Here is a 23,987-nt window from a genome sequence, read left to right as displayed (position 1 = left end):
GATGTGAGGAAGGGCAGGTGTTGCCTGGGATGCAGCCCTAGTGGGGGAGTGTCCAGCTATCAATGGCCTCTTGCAAGACCTTGCCAAAAGGTATCCCCATCCCTCACATGGTCTAGTCCAGCATCTAGCTTGGGGATGCCAAGTCCAGAGGCCAATTGGACTGTTGAGTGTGGAACTGCCTGCCTGGGGAAGGTTCTGAATGAGGGGACATCAGGTCCTCTGGCTACCCAGCCTTCTCAAGCATCGCCACCTGGGACACCAAACCCTCCCATCTCTCCCGGGGCACTCCAGGCAGCCAGGCTAAGTTGACTCACAGGATCCTCAGGGGCCCTCTAGTCTAACCCATGTCTGACACAGAATCCCCTCTCTTGTCATCCCCCATAAGAAGACAGTCTTTGTTGGAAGCCTCCAGTGACGAGGAGCAAACTCAAGGCTTCAGACGCTAAGCCAAACACCCTTCTTGGAATTTCCTAGGTGCCTGGTTCTGCCCTCTGGGGCCAAGCAGAACAAAACTAGTCCCTCTTTCACTTGTCAGGACTTCAAATACTTGAAAACTGTCCTGTGAGAGCCAGAGGGAAGGAAAACTTGGTAACTTCCAAAAAAACTGGAGGCAGACAACAGCTTAGGCCATGAGAATTATGGGTAAAACCTGGCAGAGAGGGCTATCCTTTGCTCCCTCTAGCTCAGACCCAGGATATCTGAGCCTCAAACAATCAGTTCCATTAATTTCACTTTCTTTTAGGAAACATTGGTTGGAAACATCCTTTTGAGGGATGACAGTTCTGCCTCAAAGGTATCCATTTCCCTCGGGGTGACCCTGGCTCTGGGCTCCCATTTCCTTCCCTCCCTCCCGCCTTACCCTTCCCTCCCTCCATGCTGTTACAGACACACTCACTCTTATTCTCTTTCATGAAAGTCCACATGTCTCTCTCCTCTGGGCTGTGGGCGAAGGAACAATTCCCCACGTACTGACACTTCCGACCATTCTGGGCATGGATGCAGAGCTGTGGTATAAGGGGAGGGCCCCCTGAGTCACCCTCGTCCTGAGCATCACCCCCTCCACTCACGGAGGCTATGCTGAGAGTGACAGAGGTGCAGTCCACAGCAGACACTAGAGTCTGCTCCCTGGGGGACCCAGGCTGCATCTGGAAGGCCCCAGGCTCCTTCCCTTGACTCCTGCCTGAGGACTTAACCACACACAGCCTTCCCTCCTCACTACTGTGGAAATCAGGTCTCCAAAGCTGGACTCCTCCCTCCCTCCCCCCATCTTCCATGGCTCCCTATCACTTCTAGGAGAAAACTCAAAATCTGTAGCCTGGTACCTCAAGCTTTCTACAATCTGACTCCCACCCACCTTTCCAGTCTCATTTCGTCATGTTCCCCTCATGTACTCTCTGTTCCCATCAAACCTGCCAACCAGCTATTCCCCGTGCACAACATCCAACTCCCACCCCCGTGCCTTTGCTTACACTGTCCCCCATGCCCGGAATGCCCTCTCTCTCTCAGAATCCAAGACAGAACACAACTGGAGCCTCCTACACGAGGCCTTTCCTGATCTTACTTGTTAGCATTTTTTCCCTCTAGGAACTACTTTGCACAGTTTGTTTCTTTCTCTGAGACCATCTTGGATGTCCTGAGTGGAACAGAGCCAAGCTTGTGATTGCCTTAGTATCCCCAGCTCCCACAGCAAAGTGCTTTGCTGTTTGCCCCCCTCTCGGACTGGCTCTGTGATGCCTCTAGAACTCCTGGTGAGTGACTTCCCTATCCCAACACAGACGAGTCCTGAAGAGCTGTCCAGGGCTGCCCTGAAGAGTGTGAAAAGGCAGGATTGTCTGCTCCCAAAGTGCCTTTACCTGCTGGGCCACCTGGCTCCCACGGGGGCTTGATCCTTATTTGCTGACTTGACTGAGAACCTTGACCAGTCCCTGCGCCACATATGGCTGATGAGCTTTGAATAACAACCACATGATCCATTATGGGGCCCATCCTGAGAGTCTGTCCAGCTGGGTGGAGCCTGCCAGAGCTTAGACTCAGCTAGCAGAGCCTTTGAGAGCCAGCATCACTCTCAGGTCTCAGTGAGGTACAGATAAAGGCTTTGGGGGGAAAAAAAGCAATCCCAGGCAATATGTACCAAGTGCCAAGAGGGTGAGCTGGATAAGGGAGTTCAGAGGAGGGAAGGGGCCACAGACCTTGGGGCTGGAAGAAAATTCAAAGGTCCTAACCTCCTCATGTGACAGAGGAGAGAACTACAACCCAGAGACAGGGCAAGTGACTTGCTTAAAGTCACACAGTGCAAATGAACATTTCTACTTTGTACCTAGGCACTGAGCTAGGCACTCGGAATACAAAACCAAAAAAGAAGCAGTCCCTGGCTCCAAAAAGCTCTCATTCTTTTGGGGGAGATGGAGAAAAATGAAACAAAGCTGCACACAAAGGAATTGAGGATTTGAGAGGCTGGGGAGATGGTACACGTGCTGAGCTGTGAAAAGGAAATGAGGGAATGCCCTACAAGCTTGGTCAATGGCTTGGATAAAGACCTGGAGGTGGGAAACGGGGAAATGGCAGACTGTGTAGCTGACTTGAAGAGTGTGAGATGGGGAAGGAAAAGGGGAAGAAGCTGGAAAAGTTGGGGAAAGACTTCCCGAAGGGAGTGAGCCAAGTTGGACTCTGAAGGAAGGGGATGAATTTGGAGGGGTGGTGCTAGGGGGAGACCAGCGAGCCCAAAGCTGAGTTCTATTGGAAAGTGGGGGGCTCTAGGGTCAGAGTTCAGATTCTGCTGATATCTGCTTCATGAGTGACCTTGGACCAGTCATTTCCTCTCTCAAGGCTTTGGTCTGTCCATGTGTAAAATGATGGCCTTGGGCCAGATTCCAGCTCTAATCTATAAACTAATGAACTGTAAGTCATGTGACCTCCATGGGCCTCAGCTTCCTCTGTGAAATGAGGATGTTGGGACGTTGGTCTAGAATGGGCTGAGATTCCTTCTTTCTCTAAATCTATAATCCTAACCTCTCTGGGCCTCAGTTTCCTGACCTGTAAAATAGGGGGCTTGGGCTAGATAGCCTGTGGGCATTCTTCCATTCTATGACCTCACGCTCCCATGCCTGCCCGGTCCAGACCACAGAAAAGGCTGGCCACTCCAGATCCCAGTGGGGGTGGGCCTTTCTCAGAAAAGCACAGGTTTCTCCCTATTCCCTAGGGGGCAGGAGGAGGCCCTGAGCACGTTTAGGATCTGGGCTCACATCTGGCTCTGATCCCAGCTATGGGACTGTCCAGAAGCCTGATGTCCCTATTCTTTTTGAAGTTTCAGTTTTCTGAGTTACAAAATGGGACAATACATCTCGCATTTCCCTTCTTCATAGGGTTAATTGGAGATGTTATTCTGACTTCCAGAGGCATTGATCAGAGCCCTGATTCTGCCTGTTCCCAAATGCTCCACACCATGCATTCCCCCTTGTTGCCGCGTCCTGTCCCTCCCTCCTACTCACATCATACTGTTGAGGGAAGCTGCGGATGGATGGGAGTGGACGGACAGACACCCACTTCCTCTTGACTTTGGACATGACCAGTAGGACGCGTCGCTCCTTGGTCCAGCTGGAGGGCAGAGCAGAGAAGACACAAGTGAGGGGGGAGGAAAGAGACGAAGCTGCACATCGGGCACCAGTCCAAGTAAGGGAGCAAAGAACCCCAACTATGGTGGCTCATCCCTCTTCTGGCCAGGGATGGGAAAAGCTGCTGCTTCTCTTTCCAGCCCAGAAGCTTTGCCCACCACCTCCTGTGTATCAGGTAGGGTGACTTGCTACCCTTCAGCTCAGCTCTTCCTTCTGTGAACTGTGGGTCCTTCTCTACACAGTCAGAAAGGCAGTATGGACTGGAAGCTCCCAAAGGCAAGGCTTGTGCCTGAAGAAGACAGGCCTTGTCTTGGAGGGATTTGATGCTAATTACAGTAGGATCACAGATTGTTTATTTCATTTTCTTGAGCCTCAGTTTCCTCATCTTTAAAATGGTAATCAAGACCTCTGCCTGTTCTCCCCACCAAATGAGAGAATGGTTGAAAAAGCACTTTGGAACCTGGGAAGTACCCTGAGGGAGACAGTGTAGTCTAATGTGCTGGGACCTTGGAAAGATGGGGGTTCAGATCTCACCACAGACACTTAAGAGTTGTGTGACCCTGAGCAAGTCACCTGAACTCTCTGGGTCTCAGTTTCTTCGTCAGTAAAACTAGGGGTTGGACTCAATGACCTCTAAGGTCTCTTCCCACTCTAAATCGATGTTTGTGACTTTGGGCAAGTCCTTCAATCTCTCCAGGTCTCAATTTCCTCATCTGTAAAATGAGGGAGTTGGACTAGTTCTCAAGTCAGAAGGTCCCTGATTCTCTGAGGGCAAACCCAGCTTCCCTCCCTGCTGGCTTCCCCCTTCCCACCAGCCACAGTCACCACCACTCCCCCTTCTTCCTCACCAGTGTCGGGCTTTAGCGCTGCAGTATTTGAAGTCCTTGTCAGGTTCTACCACCTGCCCATTCCTCCAGCATTGGCCACACACAAACTTCATCTGCAGGTCAAAGGTGCTGGGTGGGGTGATCCGAGAGCTGGCCTACCATGGGGGCAAGATGGACAGATTTAGGCATGGAGAGACACTCAGAAGGTCAGAGGAAAGGGAAGAGTCAGGGTCTTAGTGTCAGGGGGGACCTGAGTTCCAATTCTGCCCTGGATACATATTAGCTATGTGACCCCAAGAAAAGTCACAACCTCTCTGAGCCTTAGTCTGCCTACCTATAAAACAAAAGATTTCACAGACATTTATAGAGAGGCAGCTTAGCATAGTGGATATTTCTGATACCCCCTGGCTATGTGAGTGAGTAGCAAAGGGCATTGGTTCTCAAATCCAAGGACTTGAGATCCAATCCTGCCTCTGATGCTTACTGCCTGTGTGACCTGGGCAAATCTTGTTACCTCCCTGGGCCTCAGTTTCCCCCTCTGTAAAATGAAGAGGTTGGGCTTGCTAGCCTCTAAAGTTCCTAGGATGGGAAGCCTTTTCTCCTTGAGCACAGGCAATTCTCTAAGATTCTAAATCAGCAAGGAGGGGCTGTGAAGGGTATTTCCATACCAGGACTTCCCTATACTGATGAAATCCTATCCATCATCTGTTTGGGTCTCACAACAACCCTCTGAGACAAGTACTGTTTGTGCTCATATCCTCTGCAGCCTTAAAGCGCCACACAGAGGTAAGTTATTAATAGTATGTCAGTAAGACCTGGGTTCAGATCCTACCTGGCACTTTCTAGCTAGCAGCTGTTACTGCTACTTTCTACTTCTATAACCTTGGGCAAGTCCCTTCCCCTCTTGGGGCATCTGTTTCCCCCTCTGTAAATGAGGGGATTCAGAGGTCCTTTTGGCCCTACAGCTAGACCCCATGACCTCTCTGGCCACAGTTTCCCCATTTATAAAGGGGGCAAGACTAGGTGTCTTGGAGTTCCAAATGCAAGATCCTGACTCTTGCCATCGTGGGAGAGCCTTGTCCACAGCAGCAAAGAGACCAAAGGTTCTGACCTTGGTTCTGGCCCCCTCTGCCATGACTGTGGGCCCTTCAGCGGGTGCAAAGGGACTTTGCTACTGGTACCCAGGGTACACCGCGAGCAGAGCCAGGAGCCGATCTCCCCACTCCTAGCCATTCACTTGCTCCCTATGTGACCTCAAGCAAGGTCCCTCCCCTCTCTGGGTCTCCATTTCCTCTATTCAAAAAAAAAGTGGGGGGAGATTAGGGGATCTCAAAGGTCCCTTCCAGCCTAGGTCGCATGATTTTCCCTCCCCCTCAAACAGCAGCAGTCAGACAGAACATTTTGTCCTGGAAGGAGGAAACCACTTCCCCCTTCCCCCCCCCCCCCCCACTCCCCGCCTGTTCCTACCCCTCCTTGTTCCAGTGACAACCAGGAGGGGCATGGGAGCCTCATATCAAGAGGAGGGGAGATAATGTGAAAAATCCTGGGGGGAGGTGGGGGGGGGCACTGGGATGCTCTCTGGGACAGCTGAAAGGATTGGGGACCCCCGTGTTCTCCTAGAGCCCTGAGCTCCCAGCTTGAAATCCCCGAGAGATTGGCCTCCACCTTGTCCTCAGGTGACCCAAGTGCCTGTGGGAAGGAATGAAAAGGGGGGTGGGGCAGGGAACAGGCGAGGCGGAGGAACTCAATGTTCTCTCAGAAAAGCAGCTTTAGATTGCAGTGCTGGGAGGGCTGGGGCCTCCTGTTACTCCCGGCTGGGCTCAAGGCCAAGAACAAAAATAAACAACATACCAGGGAAAGAGAGGAGGAGGGAAGAGAGGGGGAGAGGGAGGGAGGAGGAGAGAGGGAGGGAGTGTGAGAAGAGGAGGAGGGGGGAGGGAGAGACAGAGAGAGGAGGGAGGAGGAAAGGAGAGAGGGAGGGGGTTTGAGAGGAGGAGGGAGACAAGAAACATAGAGAGAAGAGAGGGAGACACTAGGAAAGAGAGAGAGGGGAAGAGACTGGGAAAGGAAGAGGAGAGAGAGGGATAGAAGTGGAAGGAGAGGGAGAAAAAGGAAGTGAGTAAATAGAGGAAAGGAATGCTGAGAGAGACAAAAAGTGGGGAGGAGGGGAGAACTCTCCTCTGACAATCACTGCCAAGCGAGAATTCAGTGAGACCAAATGCTCTGTGCTTGCTTTCTCTTCCAACCTTTCCCCAACTCTATACTGGGACCACTCAAGAGGCTTTGGGGTTATTCTAGAGGGGTCTGGATCCACTACTTCCATTTCCAACTCTCTCCTTCAGAGAAAAGCCCAGAGTGACTCAATTTCCCCAATGACCTACACGACCTGGATGAAGTAGCAGCACTTTATCCTCTAGAGGGAAAGGAGGGAATGAGGAGAGTTAGGGGAGACCAGGTGGAAAGGAGAGCAGGGTCAGGGAGTGAACGGGAGAGCTGGAAGGACCTTTGGAGAATGTCTAGTCCAACTTTTTAGCTTAGCAGAGGAACAAACCAAGGCCCAGGGAGGAGATTGGGAAAAAGAGCAAACATTTCTCTAGCACTTCAAGGTTGGCTTTTGCCAACCTTGCCACATTATCTTACTTGATCCTCACAATAGTCTTGTGAGGTAGGGACGATTATTATCCCCATTTAGCAGATGAGGAAATTGAGACAATCACCTCACCGCAAAGCTGGCTAGCATCTGAGGCAGGCTTGTTGGCATCGAACCCAAAGCCTACGGGACTTAGAGTCAGAAGTGCCCAATCCTGCCTCAGCCACTGATGACCTCCAGGCTTGGTGGCCTCATCTGTAATAGAAGGTTGGCCAAGATCTAAAGGACCAGCATTTCTTGGGCACTTTTCCCTCAACAACTCTGAGAAGGTGGGAATGTGAGCATTATCTCCATTTCATAGATAGTGAAACTGAGGATTGGAAAAATTAAGCGACTGGTCCAGGAGGTCATATAGCTAGCAACCATGAGACTGAAATCCAGGGCACTGACTGCAAATGCACCACCCCAGGGTGCTGTCCTTGGGTTCTAACCTCAGTTTTGCTCACTCCATGTGGTGCCTTGGGGTAATCTAAGAGTGTCTTTCAGCTCTAAATCCCAGGGTCCTATGACCCAAGGGGTCTTTGCCCTCTTCTCTTTTCTTCTCTTCTCTCCTTTAGAAGTGGTAAGGGGCCTCCCAGAGGGGCCTAGTCCATCCCCTTGCCTTTACACACAAGGGCACTGAACCCAGAGAAGGTCGGTGACTGCCCAAGGTCAACCAGATGGGAAATGGAAAATCAAATGTGGGTTCCATGACTGCTGCCTTTATCTTTCTACTGGGCCACTCTGCCTCTACCAAAAAGAGAAATGTAAGCTTCCTGTTTCTCTTTTGTCTTTGGGACTCAGTGTCCAGCACAAAGCCTGGTATAGAGTAGATGCCTCATAGGCATATCACAGATTTGAATGAGGGAGTTGAGGAGGAAGGTAAGGGGAGGGGCAGCTAGTAGGAAGGAGAGTAGAAAGAGATCCTGGATGAGCCTTAGAAGCCCTAGATTGTAGTCCCAACTAGCCGTGACCTCAGGTAAGTCATTTAACTCCTCTGAGCCTCTATTTGTCAATTTGAAAAATGGGGGCATTTATTCTCCTGACTTCATAGGGCCATTTCATTTATAGATAATATTTATATTAGATTATAAAACATAAATATATTAATATAGGATATTTACATTATGTAAAACAACCCTATGAATAAATGCCTCCATTTTTCAAATTGAGAAAGAGGCTCGGAGAAGGTAAATGATTTACATACGTATGCATATGTATACATACACACACATACACAAAATCTCTGTATACATATAGATAGAAGCTCCTTGGGAGCAGGGACAGTTTTACTTCAGAACTGATATTTCCAGAGGTTCCTACACTGCAGCTGGCACAACGTGGGTACCCAGTAAATGTTTGCTGATTGTTTGTTACAAGAAAAACACTTTCCAAACCTTAAAATGCCTTGGGAATGAAGATGTAATAATAAGACTAATTAATAACAATATTATTAATTATTGTCTAGTCTGATCCACCTCCTTATATAGAAGAGGGGTCCCGTCCTACTTCTGCTCCTCATTCTGACCATAAAATCACTTATTAGCCATGTGACCTGAGACAAATCTCTGCCGCTTTAGGAGTCAGTTTCTGACTCTGTAAAATGGAATTACTCATTCCTGTCCTGTTTCCGAAGGATCATATAAATGGGAGGTAGTGAATGACCTGTGCTTTGTAGACACTTACAGCTATTAGATGAAGAAATGGGAGCTTTGAGGGTAGCACTGTTTCCCTACAATTTTCAGCACCTTGCTCAGCGCCTAGTGAATGCTTGTGGATAGACTGTCTGAATGAGTGGAGACCGGGAATCAGGATCCCGCTTTGAGGAACACAGCCTGTTGCCTTCTCTAAGGCCAGAAGGAAGCAGTGTGCTCCTTCTGGAAAGACCTTGGTCCAAATCTCCCCTTTGATATTTGCTGTGTGATTTTAAGCAAGTCATTTAACTTCCTTGTGCCTCAGTTTCCTCCTCTGTCAAATGTGGGACATTAGAACACTGAACACTGGACTAACTGGCTTGGGAGGTCTCCTCCAACTCTAGTTCTAGGAGTCCATGGTCCTGTGTATTCCAGGGTGATTCCTTCCACTCTGTGTTCACATGTGCATGCTCATCCACCCACCCACACGTGCCCAAACAAGGCATCCCTCAGAGAGGATTTTAGGATTTAGAAGGAGGAGGGACTAAAGAAGCACCTGATCCAACCCCCTCATCGTAAAGACTTTTGGAATGACTGAGTGACTTGTCCAAGGTCCCATGGGCAGAAAACATCAGAGGCCATGCCAGAATCCGGGTCTTTGGTCTCCTGCACCAGGCTCTCCCCACCACACCACCACGTGGCCAAAGCCACATTCTTGTTGTCCTCCCCTTGCCCTCGGCTGGCTCCTCACCAAGCTGTTGGCAGTTTTGCCTGCATGGGCCTCCATCTGCTGCCAGCACTTCTTGGACTCTTGGACGATGTCCTCATGGGTCATACCTGGGGAGGGAAAGGGAACAAACCTGAGGATGATTAATGGGTTCCGTGGGGTTGGGTGCCTGCTTGCTGCACTGGCTGGGGCCAGGGCTGCTCTCCATGCAGGGTGGGGGAGAGGGAGCTGGGGAGGGGGCAAGCACCAATCAGAGGAGCTGGAAGAGGTGACTTTGAATCCTCCCTGGGTGATGGAGGGCAAGTCACTGCCCAACCATCAGACTCTGTTTCCTCATCTGTTCATCGGGGGGCTTGGATATAACTCTCATCTCTATAGCATTTCAAGGTTCAACAAGCTCTCTCAAAAGTCCTGTGACGTAGGTATGTTTGGTACACAATTGGTGCTTAATAATTGTTGATTGACAGAAAATGGATTACTCCTCCACAACAACTCTAAGAGGGAAGTGTTATTAGGTGTTATTATTGTCATCATTCTTTCTTTTTGTTTATTTTTCACTTTCAATATTCACTTCTATAAGTTTTAGATCACCCCCTCCATCTTCCTTCTTTCCCCAAGATGGCCTGAAATCTGGTATAGGCTCTACACATACATTCCTATTCAACATTTTCACATTTGTCATATTGGAGAAAAGAATTATAATGAATGGGAGAACCTACGAGAAAGAAAAAACAGAACAAAAAAGAAAATAGCCTGCTTCATTCTGCATTCTGGATCCATAGTTCTTTCTCTGGTTGTGGATGACATTTTGCATCATGAGTCCTTTGGAACTGTTTTAGGTCCTTGCATTGCTGTGAAGGGCTAAGTGTATAAAAGTCAGTCCTTGCGTACTATGGCTGTTACTGTGTACAGTGTTCTCCTGGTTCTGCTCACTTCACTCAGCATCAGTTCATATAATTCTTTCTATATTTTTCTGAAGTCCAACTGTTCATTTCTTATAGCCCAATAGTATTCCATTACATTCATATAGCACAACTTGCTCAGTCATTCCCCCATGGATGAGTATCCCCTCAATTTCCAGTTTTTGGCACCATAAAGAGAGGTGCTATAAATATTTTTGTACATGTGGGTCCTTTTCCCATTTTTATAGTCTCTTTGGGATACAGCCCTAGAAGTGGCATTGCTGGGTCAAAGGGTATATACATTTTTATAGCCCTTTGGGCATTCATTGAGTAGGCCTGTTCAAGAAGTAGCCAGGACATGGCCCCTTTAATGAGGTCAAGAAAAACAATTACATCAGGCTGGGTGGGAAACAGCAACGGTTACTACTGATAATCACTGTAAAGCTAGGGGGGTCCAGGAGCTCTTGGCAGGGGCCACTTGGAGTCCCAGTTTCAGAGTGTAGTAGGTTTAAGGTTTTGGGAGAGTACAGGGAAAGGGAAGAGAAGGGAAGGGAAAAGGAAAGGGGAAAGGAAAGGAGGCAGTAAAACCCAGGTCAACTGGGCAACTTTTGGCCATCCAGATTTACCTTCCTTTGGAGAGGAGAAGGAAGGGGAGGGAGAGGCAGACAGGAGAGGAGGAGGTGAGGTACCCAGCTAGCATTCAGCCAGCTGCATCTACTCACAGGATCTTTCTTAAACAGGTCTATTCAATGAATGGGTATTGCCTCACCCTAAGTGAGTACCTGCAAAGACCTTGGCCTAAAGGGCCCAAGGTCTCCTGTGCATCCTGGACCATCTCCAGTCATCCTGAGAAATATCAGATCACTGGATTCAGATGGCTCTGGAGGACAAGTGAGGCTGGTGACCTGCACAGCCCTCCTTCAATCAAAACAAAGTTAAGTGCAAGCCATGTCATCATTTCTCTGATGGCATAGTCTTCTTCAGCAACGAAGGATGAATATGATCCTTCGGGCACAAATTGCTCTCCAGAATGGTTGGATCAGCTCACAGCTCCACCAACAATGTATTAGTGTTCTAACTCTCCCACATCTTTTCCAACATTTATCATTTTCCTGTTTTGTCATGTTAGCCAATCTGATAGATGTGATGTGGTACCTAAGAGTTGTTTTGTTTGGCATCTCTCTAATCAATAGTGATGTAGAGCATTTTTTCATATGATTATAGATAGCTTTAATTTCTTCCTCTGAAAACTGCCTGTTCATATCCTTTGATCATTTATCAGTTGGGGGAATGACTTGTATTCTTGTAAATTTGATTCAATTCTCTATATATTTTAGAAATGAGGCCTTTATCAGAGATACTAGTTGGAAAAATTATTTCCCAGTTTTCTGTTTCCCTCCTAATCTTGGTTGCAGACTTTGTACAAAAACTTTTTGATTTAATGTAATCAAAATTATCCATTTTGCATTTCATAATGTTCTCTATCTCTTGTTTGGTCATAAATTCCTCTGTTCTCCATAAATCTGACAGAAAAACTATTCCTTAATCCCCTAATTTGTTTACAGTATCAGCCTTTATATCTAAATCATGTACTCATATGGACTTTATTTTGGTATATGGTGTCAGATGATGGTCTATGTCCAGTTTCTGCCATGCTATTTTCCAATTTTCCCAGAAGTTTTTATCAAATAGTGAGTTCTTATCCCAGAAACTGGAGTCTTTGGGTTTATGAGACAGTAAGTAGATTGCTATAATCATTGACTACTATGTCTTGTGTATCTAAACTATTCCACTGATCTACCCCTCTGTTTCTCAGCCCGTACTAAGTAGTTTTGATGATTGCTGCTTTATAATACAGTTTAAGATCTGGCATGGCTAGGCCACTCATGAGAATGCTCTGGAAATGGCACAATTCTACACAAATACAAAATAAATAAAAATAAAATAAAAAATAAATAAAATAAATTTAAAAAAAATAAAAATAAATTTTACATTGCAAGCTCCTTGAAGGCAGGAATTCTATCACTATCATCTTCATCCTCATTATTCTCTTTTTAGGGGTTTTAAACCTGACTGATACTTAGTGGGACAGCAAATCTAACCTCAGATATTTACTAGCTATGTGGCCCTGGGCAAGTCACTTAACCCTGTTTACCTCAGTTTCCTCATCTGTAAGCTGAAGGATATGATAAACCACTTCAGTATCTTTGCCAAGAAAATCCCAAATGGGGTCATGAAGAGTCAGACTAAAAATGACTAACCAACTGATACATAGTAGTTGTGGGATTCCTGGGCAAATGACTTTCCTTCTCTCAGTCTCAGTTTCTTGATCTGTAAAATGGGAATAATTATTCAAATACTCTAGATCCCATGGGGATGCTGAGAAGAAAACACTTTACAAATCTTAAGGTACTAGAGAAATGAGAGTTATTATGATTAGTTACAAGGTGCCCTGAGGCAGGTCCTTTGATTAATGGATGAATAGGAAGGGGCATCAGCTGTGGGCTGGTTTTGCCTGGGCACAGAGTAAGGGAGGAGCTGTCCATTGTGGAAATGAGGAGCAGCTCTCAAGGGGTCCCATCTCCCTCCCACCTTGTGGCACTTTCTCCTTCCCATCCTCACCTGAGTATTGCTGCAGCAGCCAGACCTTGAGCTCGATGAAGCTGTGGGCAAAGTGGCAGCTATCTTCTCGCAGACAGCCATAGCGCACCTCGTGGCGGCACACGTCAAACTGAAAGTGCTCTTGGAACTGGCGGATCTTTGAGTATTTCAGGGCAGTGGAGCGCACAATGTGGACCAGACATCTGGTGGGAAGAGGAGGGCAAAGTGAGCTTAGCACCTTTTGTTTATATGGCTCAAACATTCCTCCGATATAACTGAAAAAAAGAGTGAAGCAAAACAGACTGAAATGATGACTGCGTCTGATGCAGTATGCCACATTTGGCACCTGCAACTCCCCACCTCTCTGCTAAGACAAGGGAGAAGTGTTTCCTTAACTTGTCCCATAGGAGCAACATTGCTCCCACCATTCAATATAGAATTCAACTGTCTTTTAGTGCTGTTTTCAGTCCTGATTCTAGCCATTGTCTCCACTGCTTTTGCAGTCCTACTTACCAGGATTCTGCATCAGATCATATAAGGCACAGAATCATAGATGTAGGGCTAAAGGGGAACTTAGAAGTCTTGTTTCCCACTAGTGTCAAAACCAGATAGAAATGGATCCCTGCAGGCTGCACATTGATTCAGAAAATCACAAATGAATGTTGTCTATGTTGTATTATATTTTTATTTATTTTGTTAGACATTTCCTAACTACATTTTAATCTGGTTGGAGCACTTTGGTGTTGTGTGGGCCATGTGCAGACTATGGGGAGCAGCTCTGATCTGAATCAATTCTCCATTTTACAGGTGAAGAGACTGAGAGTCAAACACAGGTCAGAAGAAAGTGGAAGAACTAAAATTGTACCCAGGTCCTCATACTCCAAATTTTGCCAAGTTTACCCATTCCTCTTATTTGTCATTTCTTTTCGAAATTATATCCATTCCTTTCACACCCCACAATTTGTTCCCCATTTGATAGAACTCGACTTTGTTTACAATTTGGTTGTTGTTGTGGCTACCACCAAGAATCCCAGCCCCTCCTTTGGAATGGCAGCTTCCCAGGCAATGTCACAGGAAGCTAGACTAGAAGTCTGAATTCAGATGTTCGGCATCCTCATTCTGAGGCTTACTATGTGGCTTTGGGCAAGTGACTTTTCCTGTCTAGGTCCCAGCTTCCTCATCTGTAAAATGGGTTTCATTATCCTCACTCTAAATACCTCAGTGGGCTGTTTTGGGGAGAGCACTTTTTGAAACTTCAGGCATGTTAGAACTGGAAATGATCACACAGGCTAACATGGAGTTCAGCAGAAGGAACACTGCACATGGAATGAGATCTGGGTTCTAGTCCCAGCTCAGACACTTAGTAGCTGTGTAGCCCTGGGTTAGTTACTTAATGTCTCTGAGGCTGTTTCCTTGGCTATTACATGGTAACAATAACCCTTGGTCTACACCTTCATAAACTTTCAAGTGTCATAAAACATGAGCTGGTAAAGAATCCAGAGTCATGAGCTGAGGTCTCTCTTCTAATGCTGACTTTGAAGATCTACAGAAAAGGAGGAAGCAAGTTGAGTGAGGACCCTCAGTATTTGGAAGAAGCCACCCTGATGGAAGGATTACCCACATTCTGGGTCTAGAACCAGAAGGGAATTTCAAAGTCACCCAGTCTAACCCCTTCATTCGACAGAGGAGGAAGCTGAGACTGAGACAGGCCAAGTGACTTGTCCAAGGTCATCTAGCTAGTAAGTTTTAGAGATGAGATGGGAACCCAGGGAGTATCCCTTACCTCTAAAGCCCATTCTCTTTCCCTTCTCTATCACAGATGCATCACTGTCAAAATATTATAATGGGTTGACCCCTCAGTTACCCACATAAATGTGGGGGTAGAAAGGAGGAACTGGGCCCAGGTGATCCAAACTGGCAGATAACCCAAGGGATATGGTCTAGTTTTAGAATAAAAGGCAGGAAGCCATCAGGGCAAAATGTCCCTGGGGCTCCTTGCCTTGTACATTTTCTCTAGGGAAAGTGTTTGGAAGCATTTGCTGAACCCACTGGTTCAACCTTTTGGTCTCAGGACCAAAGAACTTCAGTTAGGTGGGTTATAGCTAGAGATCCTTATATATTAGAAACTTGAACCTCAGGATTATGATGAAAATGACCTTGTGGTCCCCCAAAAGGGTTTCGAGACTACACTCTGATAAGTGCCGATCTGACCCATCACCAGTTCTGTTGTCTCAGACCATTTGAGAAAGGGTAACCAGGAAAGGTCTGATGACTGGCAGGCACAGACACGGTTCCAATCAATGGCAAAAAATCCCCAGGGTTGGGAATCAGGCTTTTAGTCTGGACTAGTGACCTCCATGCATATACAACCTTGGGCAAACCACCTCCCCTCTCTAGGCCTCAGTTTCCCCATCTATTAGAGGGGAATCATAAGCACCACATCACCTCCCTCCTTGGGGGGTGCTGGGAGGACCCTTCAAAACTTCTTGGGTAAGCGAAAAAGGGCCAGATGGCTAAAAAAACAAAACAAAAAAAACTGACCTTAGTGAGAGGCAGCAAAGGAGAGGGATGAGGGTGGTGGGGTTGGAGTCCAAGGGTCACAGAGTTAGAGGCAGAAGGACCCTGGGGCTCATCTAATCCACCCCCCCTTATTTGACAGAGAAGGAAACTGAGGCTTGGACAATTAGCTCATGTAGGATGCTGCTGCTTGTCCTTCGTTCTCAGAGGACCCTGGCACCAGGAAGGTGATGCCAAGACTTTCAAGTGAATTAGGTTTAAGTGAGGGAGGGCTGTGTAGTCACCAGCCTCACTCTGGCGGGTGTTCTGCCCAAAGGAATGGAAATTTTGATCACTCGTGCAGGTGGCAAGTAACAGAAGGGAGACTGGCTAAATCTAGTGCAGTCTTCCTATCTACCACACTGCCTCCTGCAGGAGGGATCTGGTTTCACACCCCACTTCGCACACCGGCAGGTCACCTACTGCCTCAAGCCTCAGCTTCTTTATCTCAACAATGGGAACAATCATACCTGTAGCACCTACTTCGCAGGCTCCAAGGAGATAGTACTGGGTGTCCCCAAAGTCTTGATGCAGTTTTAAGCTAGTAAAGCTTACAAATGAAGAAATCACAAAGCCTAAAGGGAGATGTGACTGGCCCAAGGTCACACACGGAGATAACCAGTATGGATAATTAAAGCTTTAAACTATGGTAAGGCTTTGCAAATCTTAAAGAACTATCAAAATGCCAGGTATTATTAGTAGTACTATTAGAGGGCATCTACATGGGGCAGTGCATAGAGTGCCAGGCTGGGAGGCAGGAAGCCTCATCTTCCTGAGTTCAAATCCAGGCTCAGACACATCCTAGCTGTGTGACCCTGGCCAAGTCACTTCACCTTGTTTGCCTCAGTTTCCTCATCTGTAAAATGAGCTGGAGAGCAAAATGGCAAACCACTTTGCCAAGAAAACCCCAAATGAAGTCACAAAGAGTCAGACACAGCTGGATAACAAGCACAATTATTGTTATTTTCATCATTATATCATTCTTTTTCAATGGCTTTCTGATAGAAATAGTCCTAGTACTATCACAAGTATTCTCTGCTGGTTTTCATTAATACCTAGTATCTATGGACCATTGCATGGGGGAGAAACGGCTCCTTTCGGCAGTTGGACAAAAGCGGGTGACTGAGAGCTGCCTCTCTGGTGGCTTGGCTCAGGCCCGCATCCTCAGCAGACACAACCACGGGGAAGCCATGGGCCTTGTCCTAGTCCCATGGGGTGGAGAGTGGCTGGCGCTCTCTTTAAAACTCTTTGGGTCATGGAGTTGGAGAGTATGGGCTTTGGGGATAGAGACATTGATTTTTAAAGATATTTGCAAGGTTTCTCTGGGTCAATAGATGGCCATGTGATTTTAGGCAACTCTGTGGGACAGGGGGTCTGTTCCCTGGAGATTCATTGGTTGAATTCTGAGGAAATGCTTTTTCATTCAAAGGAATCACCGGCCCAGTCCTCCATTCTATTGCTAATGAAGATACTGATGATGTAATGATAATAACATTAGTAAGCACAGCAGAGAAAGTGCTAGGCTTGGAGTCTGAATTCAAATCCAGCCTTAGACACTTAGAAGCTACATAACCCTAGGCAAGTGACTCAAACTATCCGCCTCAGTGTTCCCATCTGTATTGCAGGGATAATAAGAGCACCTACTCTCCAGATGGTTGTGAAGATTAAATGAGGTATTTGTAAAGTGATTAGCACAGTGCCTGGTATACAGTAGGTATTTAATAAATTCTTGTTTTCTTCCTGTCCTCCCTATGGGGCACTGGACCTGGAGTCAGGAAGACCTGAGTTCAAATCCATCCTCAGACACAGTGTATGATTGTGGGTAAGTCACAACTTCTGCCTCAATTTCCTCATCTGTAAAATTGTTGTGAGGTTCAGATGAGATAATATTTATAAGGTACTTCGTCAACCTTAAACTGCTATGCAAATGCTAGCCCTTATAGTTATTATTACTACTACGTGGCCGAGGTTACTTGGAGGGTTGGAAGATTGCTAGTCTTGGACACAAGTGACAGTTTTCATTCCAGCTCTGTCCATCACTCTGTGACCTTAGAAGCATCACTTAGCCTTTCTGAGTCTCAGTTTCCTCATCTATGAAATGGACACATGACCCTTGAGAGACCTGGTCTGTCCTCTATGTTATGAGGTCTGGGAAAGGGAAGCTGTCATTAGAAGCTTCTTTCTCAGAAGAGGCCCACGAGTCTCTCCAGTGACGAAACCACTGAGCTCCTGAGAGTCACCAGTGTCCCCTTGAGAGCAGAGACAACCTCATGATGGACAAATAAGGAATCTAGATGCCCAAGTGCCTTCAGCCCGAGTGGAGTCCAATTAAACAGGCTGGGACTGGAAAGAGTGCATGTGTGTGTGTACATATGTGCATGTGTATGTGCATGTGTGTGTGCATGTGTGTATGTGCGTGTGTGTATGTGCGTGCATGTGGTGGCAGCCAAGAGCATGCAATCCTAGAAAGGGAAATCAGTGGGGCTCAGTATAAAGAAAGCCAGACTTGTAGCTAGAAGCCCTGGATTCAAATTCTGACTGACCCTTACTACCTGTGTGACTATGGGCCAATCCTTCTCTGAACCTCCATTTCCTGACCTGGACAATGGGGATAATCATTATGAGGAAAGTACTAGGCAAACTTTAAATAATGTTGTAAAGATGGGAACTATTAAAAACCCTTCCCCACTCTACTACTCACTCTCTAGGAGACCACTGACATTGACTTCTCTGGGCCTCAGTTTCCCCATCTGTAAAATAACAGACTAGATGACCTCGGAGCTGTTGTCCAGATTAGATTGCTAATTCTAGGGATAGTGCAAAGAGCCATCCACAAAGGCTGTGAGCATTTTGGAGATCTTTCCCCATATGAGGGATACCCACTGAAGGTTCCTCCATCCCCCAGCTGAGTCATGGAGGAGTGACTCTTGATACATTCCCTATGCTGGCCCAGAATCTCAAGAGGATGGGGTGGAAGCCCTTATTTCCTCCATTTTACAGATAAGGACACTAGAGGCCCAGAGAGAAGCAGTTATAGCCCAAGCGCACATAGCATGTCAGCATACAAGCCAGGAAGAGAACCAGAACCAGGGGACGTCCCCAGGCCAGGCCCCAGACACTCACTTATTGTCATGGAAGCTATGCTTGGCAGCCAGGTTGGAGCAGACAGCGGGAGAGTCCTTAGTCCCCTTGCTAATGATCCTGGGTTTGCTGTCGAAACAAATCTGTTCAACAAAGGAGCAAGAAAGAGCAAGGTTAGGGCCCAGGAGAGGGCCCTCAAGGCCCACAGGGATAGTTGGGACAAACTTCTGACATCGAGTTGAAATTGATCTCTGGTACACTTCCTTGGATCGTTCCTAGCTGTGTCCTCCAGGGGCTAAGCAGAAGGAATCCACTATCTCTTCCATACATCAGCCTTCTAACCTTTGGGCACACCACCATGTTCCTTCCCCCTTCCTAAGTCTTTCCTTCTCCTGACCAAATCTCTCCAGCTCCTTCCACCACTCTTCATAGGCTATGATTGGGGGTCCCTCCTCAGTCTGACCTTTTATGCCCAGAACTAAACCCAATATTCCAGTTGAGATCAGACCAGGGCAGGGGCAGCAGGAAGATCATCTCCCTTCTTGTGGTAAGGAGGTCAGGGAAGCCAGGGTTCAAATCTTGCCTCAGTCATTATAGCTGTGTGACCCTAGGCAAGTCTCTTAACCAATTCACTGTAAAATGAAGATAATAACAGCCCCTGCCTCACAGGGTTGTTGCGAGGACCAAATGAGATAATATTTATAAGGCATTTAGCACAGTGCCTGGCACATAGTAGCTGTTATATAAATATTAGCTACTATTATTATTATTAATTATTATTAACCTCTTTAGGACTCAGTTTCCTCATCTGTAAAATAAGGAGGTTGGACTCCATGGCCTTTAATGTGCCTTCCAGCTATTGATCTATGATCCTAGGCCTAGATACTAAGCTTCTCTTAAAACAGACTGAAATTACATCAGCTTTCTTTCTTTTGCCTTAATGTTTTTCTTCTTACATGATTTACATATCCTAATATCCTAATATATTTCTCCCCACTTTCCCTCTAGGAGTAAAAGAAGGGATAGGAAAAGCCTGGCCCTGGAATTCTCTGGCAGATCTCAAGCCTCTGCCCCCTGGTGTTGCTACTTAGCTTTACAGAAGTGTGAGCCCCAAGAGCCTGGGAATGCAAACTACTTTGTCTTGAGGATTTCATCCTCAGTGACCTCCCCAGCTTGATTTGATTTAGCTCTTGAGGGTAGAGGCCCTATCTCCTACTTTTCCTTTTCTCTTCCCCAATCCCTCTCCTTTGAAGGGAGCAACAGTGCTGGACACGCTGGAGATGGTGACTACTTGGTGTATAGTAAAAAGAACCCATCGAGAGCCAGGAGACCTGGGGAGAACCCTGATTGTGATCCTGACTTCCCTCTCACTGGGCCTCAGTTTCCTCCCCTGGAGAATAACAGAATTGAACTCACTGATTACTAAAATTTCTTCAAAATATAGGATTCAATTCTGAATTTAATCTTCACAGCATGATGAGCAGAAAAATTCCTGGATGTGAAGGCCAGGGTTCCTCTAACTTGCTAAGTGAGAGAGGACCTCTCTGGGCCACAACTTTCCCATTTAATAAGACTTAGTTGGTTAGATGAGAAGGTCCTAATTCTGACAGTCCCTCTGAGCTCTAATATTCTCTGTTCTAAGGGAGTATTATTAGTTTTGACACTTGTGACATTCCATGTTCTTTGGTCATTTCCAGTTTTGATATTTTGGATTTGAAGGATCCTCTCCACCCAAGCCAGTGCTGACATTCCATGTTCTGTGTTCTAAAGTCCTTTCTAGTTCTGGCATTCTAGATTCTAAGGCACAAGCTCGGACCTTTGCTGTTCTAAGGTTCCTCCTAGAGCTGAAGTTCCATGGTCTATGGTCCCTCCCACCTCTGGGATTTTTTTCTCTCTTCTAAGGCTCCCTCTAGCTCTGAGAATCTTTGTTCTCCATTCTAAGGGCCCTTCTATTTCTGACATCTCCATTCTACATTTTAGGTTCCTTTCCTGATTGTCACTCTAGAATTCTAGCCTGTGAATGAATAGTTCCCATTCTAGGCATGTGCCAATGATGGGGCATGAACTGAGACATTTTCCCTCCAGGACAATAACTGTATCCCACACCTTCCCAGCTGGGAGGCTGGAGGGCAGCCCTTGAGCCTTTCCCCTCCCAGGGAGGCTGGGGGGCTGGAGAGCAGAGGGGGCCCTACCTCACAGAGGAAGGTAAAGATTCCCTGGTGCTCTTTGAGAAGCTTGGCAATGGTGAGGCTGCCCCGTTTGACTCCCCCGAGGGGGTCGAAGAGGAGGTCTCTGTTGAGGGTCCCCTTCCTCTCCTCCGTCCACACGTCGATCTCCTCCTGATGGTAGGCGAAGGTGCAGTTATCCCCGTACTTACAGTCCTGCTTGTTAAGCATGTCTGCGGAGAGGCAACAGGGACACATACGTTCCGCCACGGGAAGCCGTGGCCCAGTCACCCACTGGCCCTCGATGCTGAGGCCCAGTCCGTCACCCACTGCTCCTGAAGCCTGAGGCCCTGCTATCAGGGAGACCTTCCTCAGGTTATGTCTCCTCCATGACCTTGCTGTGGGGGTGAGACAAGAAGCCCCCTTTCTTAAGGTCCTTTGAGCTTTAGAGCTTTTGTCCTACTCAAGTTCAATTTTTAAAAATTTCTGAATGTATTAATTATATTCCAAGCACTTAGTTAACATAGTTCCTGGCACAAAGTAGCATGTCATAATTGTGTATTAGATTGGACTGTTGGGTTAGAAACACCGAGAGAGAGAGAGAGAGAGAGAGAGAGAGAGAGAGAGAGAGAGAGAGGGAGAGAGAGAGAGAGAGAGAGAGAGAGAATTTCCACATATACAGCAGAACCCAAAAGGAAAATCCTACATGAAGTCATGAACTCCAGTATATATTGCCTGCTTTTCTTTGGGCCTCAGTTTTCTCCTTTGTAAAATGAGGTGTTTCCATTAGATCAGCCAACGTCCCTTCTAGTTCTAAAAGAGTCATCCCAGGACCCTCATATGGGAAAAGAGGACAATACTAATTATGCCTCCTATCTTTCAGGTTTGTGGTGAGGAAAGTGCTTCACAAAATATAAAGCTTCATGGACAGAAGGGTGACCGTCATGTTTTATTACCAGGGGTGGGGGAGGAAATGAATGAACACTTGGTGACCTGATATATCAAGGTGGGGCTTGAATTCCCATGACGTTCAGATGCTACACTTGTTAAAATCTCCCTCTGCTAAAATCCACAGATGCCTCAAAGGTTTATAGAGCTGGGAGGGACCTCAGAAGCCATCTTTTCCAGCTCTCTCATTTGACAAATGAGGAAAGCTGAGGCCAGGAGCGCATTTGTGAGTCCTTTGCCAACGCCTCACAGGTAGTTAGCATAAGAGACAAGGTTGGAATCCCTCGACCCCACGGTCACGTATGAGTAAAGCACCAACTCAAGCAATCTCCAGGAACGTGGGAGATCTCTGCGGCCAGACACGGAGCAGCCAGGCTGCAGCCCCTCTCCTCTGTCTCACCCCTCAGCCCTTGGCAAGTCACCTTTTGACCTCCTCATTCAATGGAAACTTCTCTCCATAGTTACTGGAGATCTCCTAATTGCCAAAGCTAAGGGCTTTTGGCCAAGCCTCAATGTCTGGGACCTTTACTTTGACACTTTTCCCTCCTTCCTCACCTCTCCCTTCTCTTTCTCCTCTTTTTCTTCCTTTTTCTCGTTTCCTTCTCTCCTTCCTCCTCCCCTTCTTCTTTTTCCAACTCCTTTTCTTTTTCTGGCTGTTCTGAAAACTCTACTTACTCTCCAGGGGGGCATCTCCAGTTGTCCTGACCTATATCTGGCCACTGGACCCAGATGGCTCCAGAGGAGAGAGTGAGACTGGTGATTTTGCACAGCCCTGCCTAACTTAAGTCTAATTCACTTGCATGTCATGACATCGCCTCCCTGATGTTGTGGTCCTTTTCAAGGATAAAGGACAAATAACAATCTGTGAGTAGTAGTATTTGCCCCACCAGGAACCCAACTGGGGACCCAACTGGCCAGTACCAGTTGGGCAATGCAGCTCCTTTCTCCCTTTCTCTCTTCCTTCCTTCCTTCCTTCCTTCCTTCCTTCCTTCCTTCCTTCCTTCCTTCCTTCCTTCCTTCCTTCCATGGATGGGAGGGTCTTCATATTCATAAATCTTGGGAACCAGAAGGTATGATGGTCTCTGAGACCCTGGGGGGGATCTTTTAGCCTCCAGTCTCTGACCCCTCCAACCTACCCTCCACACAGCTGAAAGTGCAGATCTGACAAGGTCACTGACTTCCTCAAAAACCTCCACTGGCTCCCTATTGCTTTTGACATCAAATACAGTCTACTCACTGGCATTCGAACCCTTTTGCTCTAGAACCCCGTGTTCCACTCCAACTGTTTTGCCGCTATTCCTCACAAATGAGGCTCCAAGTCCCACCCTTGCACCTTTGTACCCACTGACCCCTGAGATTAGAATGTACATCCTCTTCATTTCTGCCCCTGAGAGTCCCTAGTTTTCTTCCAAGTCCAGCACCAGAGCTACTTCTTATTGAGGCCTTTCCTGATCCCCCAACAGCTAGAGCCTCCCCCTAAATAGTCTTGGATATGTGCATTTACCGGGATGTGCTTCTGTGTGCACTTATGGTTTTCTCTAATGAAATATAAGCATTTGAGGGCACGGTTTCTTTTTTTGTTTTGGTGTCTTCAGGGTCTGCCATATGTTAGGAATTTAATAAATATTTATTGGTTGATTGATGAATTGATTGATCTCTTCCAGCTCTAACATTTTGGGATTTAAGCCCCCTCCCAGTTCTTGCATTCTGTGTCCTAAGTTCCCTCTTATCTGTGACTTTCCACGTTCTAAACTCCCTCCAACTCTGACACTCCCTGTTCTAAGTCTCCTCTCAGCTATGACTTTCTATGTCCTCAGCTCCCTTTAACTCTGACATTACCTATTCTAAGGCCCCTCCCAGTTTATATATTCCCTGTTCTAAGTTCCCTCCCAGCTCTGACATCCCATGTTCTAAGCTCCCTCCTAGCCCTGACTTTCCCTGGTCTGAGGCCCTTCCAGCTCTGACAGTCTCTGTTCTAAAGTCCCTGGAGCTCCCATACTAATAGTCTATAAATCTATGCTCAGGGTCTGGGAAGACTCTTCTACTCCGAGACTGCATAGTGCTCCCAGGACCCTGTGCTCCTCCCTCCCCTGTCTGCTGGCCCCTCGCTCACCTTTGCACAGAAAATAGGAGCCTATGAAGTTGGTCTTGGTGGGCCGGGGCCGGATTCGCTTCCACGTCTTGTCCTCAGAGTTTCGGATCCTCCCCAGCAGGATATCCCGTTTACATGTGTGCTCTAGGTCCTCTCGGTAGGTGTAGTCACCAGCTTTGGGACCTGCAGGGAAGGTGAGGAGGGATCCATGGGT

The 23,987-nt window shown here is 47.1% G+C and overlaps 1 protein-coding gene across 2 annotated transcripts in view; it reads right to left on the bottom strand.

Moving 5' to 3' along the window:
* ZC3H7B (zinc finger CCCH-type containing 7B) overlaps nt 1-23,987 on the bottom strand; it is an 84,922-nt gene that overhangs the window by 5,682 nt on the left and 55,253 nt on the right. For both annotated transcript variants that reach the window (XM_072656263.1, XM_072656264.1), the window contains exons 13-20: nt 23,795-23,956; nt 20,761-20,966; nt 18,611-18,711; nt 12,953-13,134; nt 9,453-9,538; nt 4,460-4,593; nt 3,489-3,594; nt 896-1,004 (exon numbers count right to left, since the gene is read on the bottom strand). In XM_072656263.1, the coding sequence (XP_072512364.1) occupies nt 896-1,004; nt 3,489-3,594; nt 4,460-4,593; nt 9,453-9,538; nt 12,953-13,134; nt 18,611-18,711; nt 20,761-20,966; nt 23,795-23,956 (1,086 nt within the window). The remainder of the gene's footprint in view (nt 1-895; nt 1,005-3,488; nt 3,595-4,459; nt 4,594-9,452; nt 9,539-12,952; nt 13,135-18,610; nt 18,712-20,760; nt 20,967-23,794; nt 23,957-23,987) is intronic.

The sequence above is a fragment of the Notamacropus eugenii genome, chromosome 3, assembly GCF_028372415.1.
Source record: "Notamacropus eugenii isolate mMacEug1 chromosome 3, mMacEug1.pri_v2, whole genome shotgun sequence".
Lineage (NCBI taxonomy): Eukaryota > Metazoa > Chordata > Mammalia > Diprotodontia > Macropodidae > Notamacropus > Notamacropus eugenii.
This window is presented reverse-complemented; position numbering and strand designations above follow the sequence as displayed.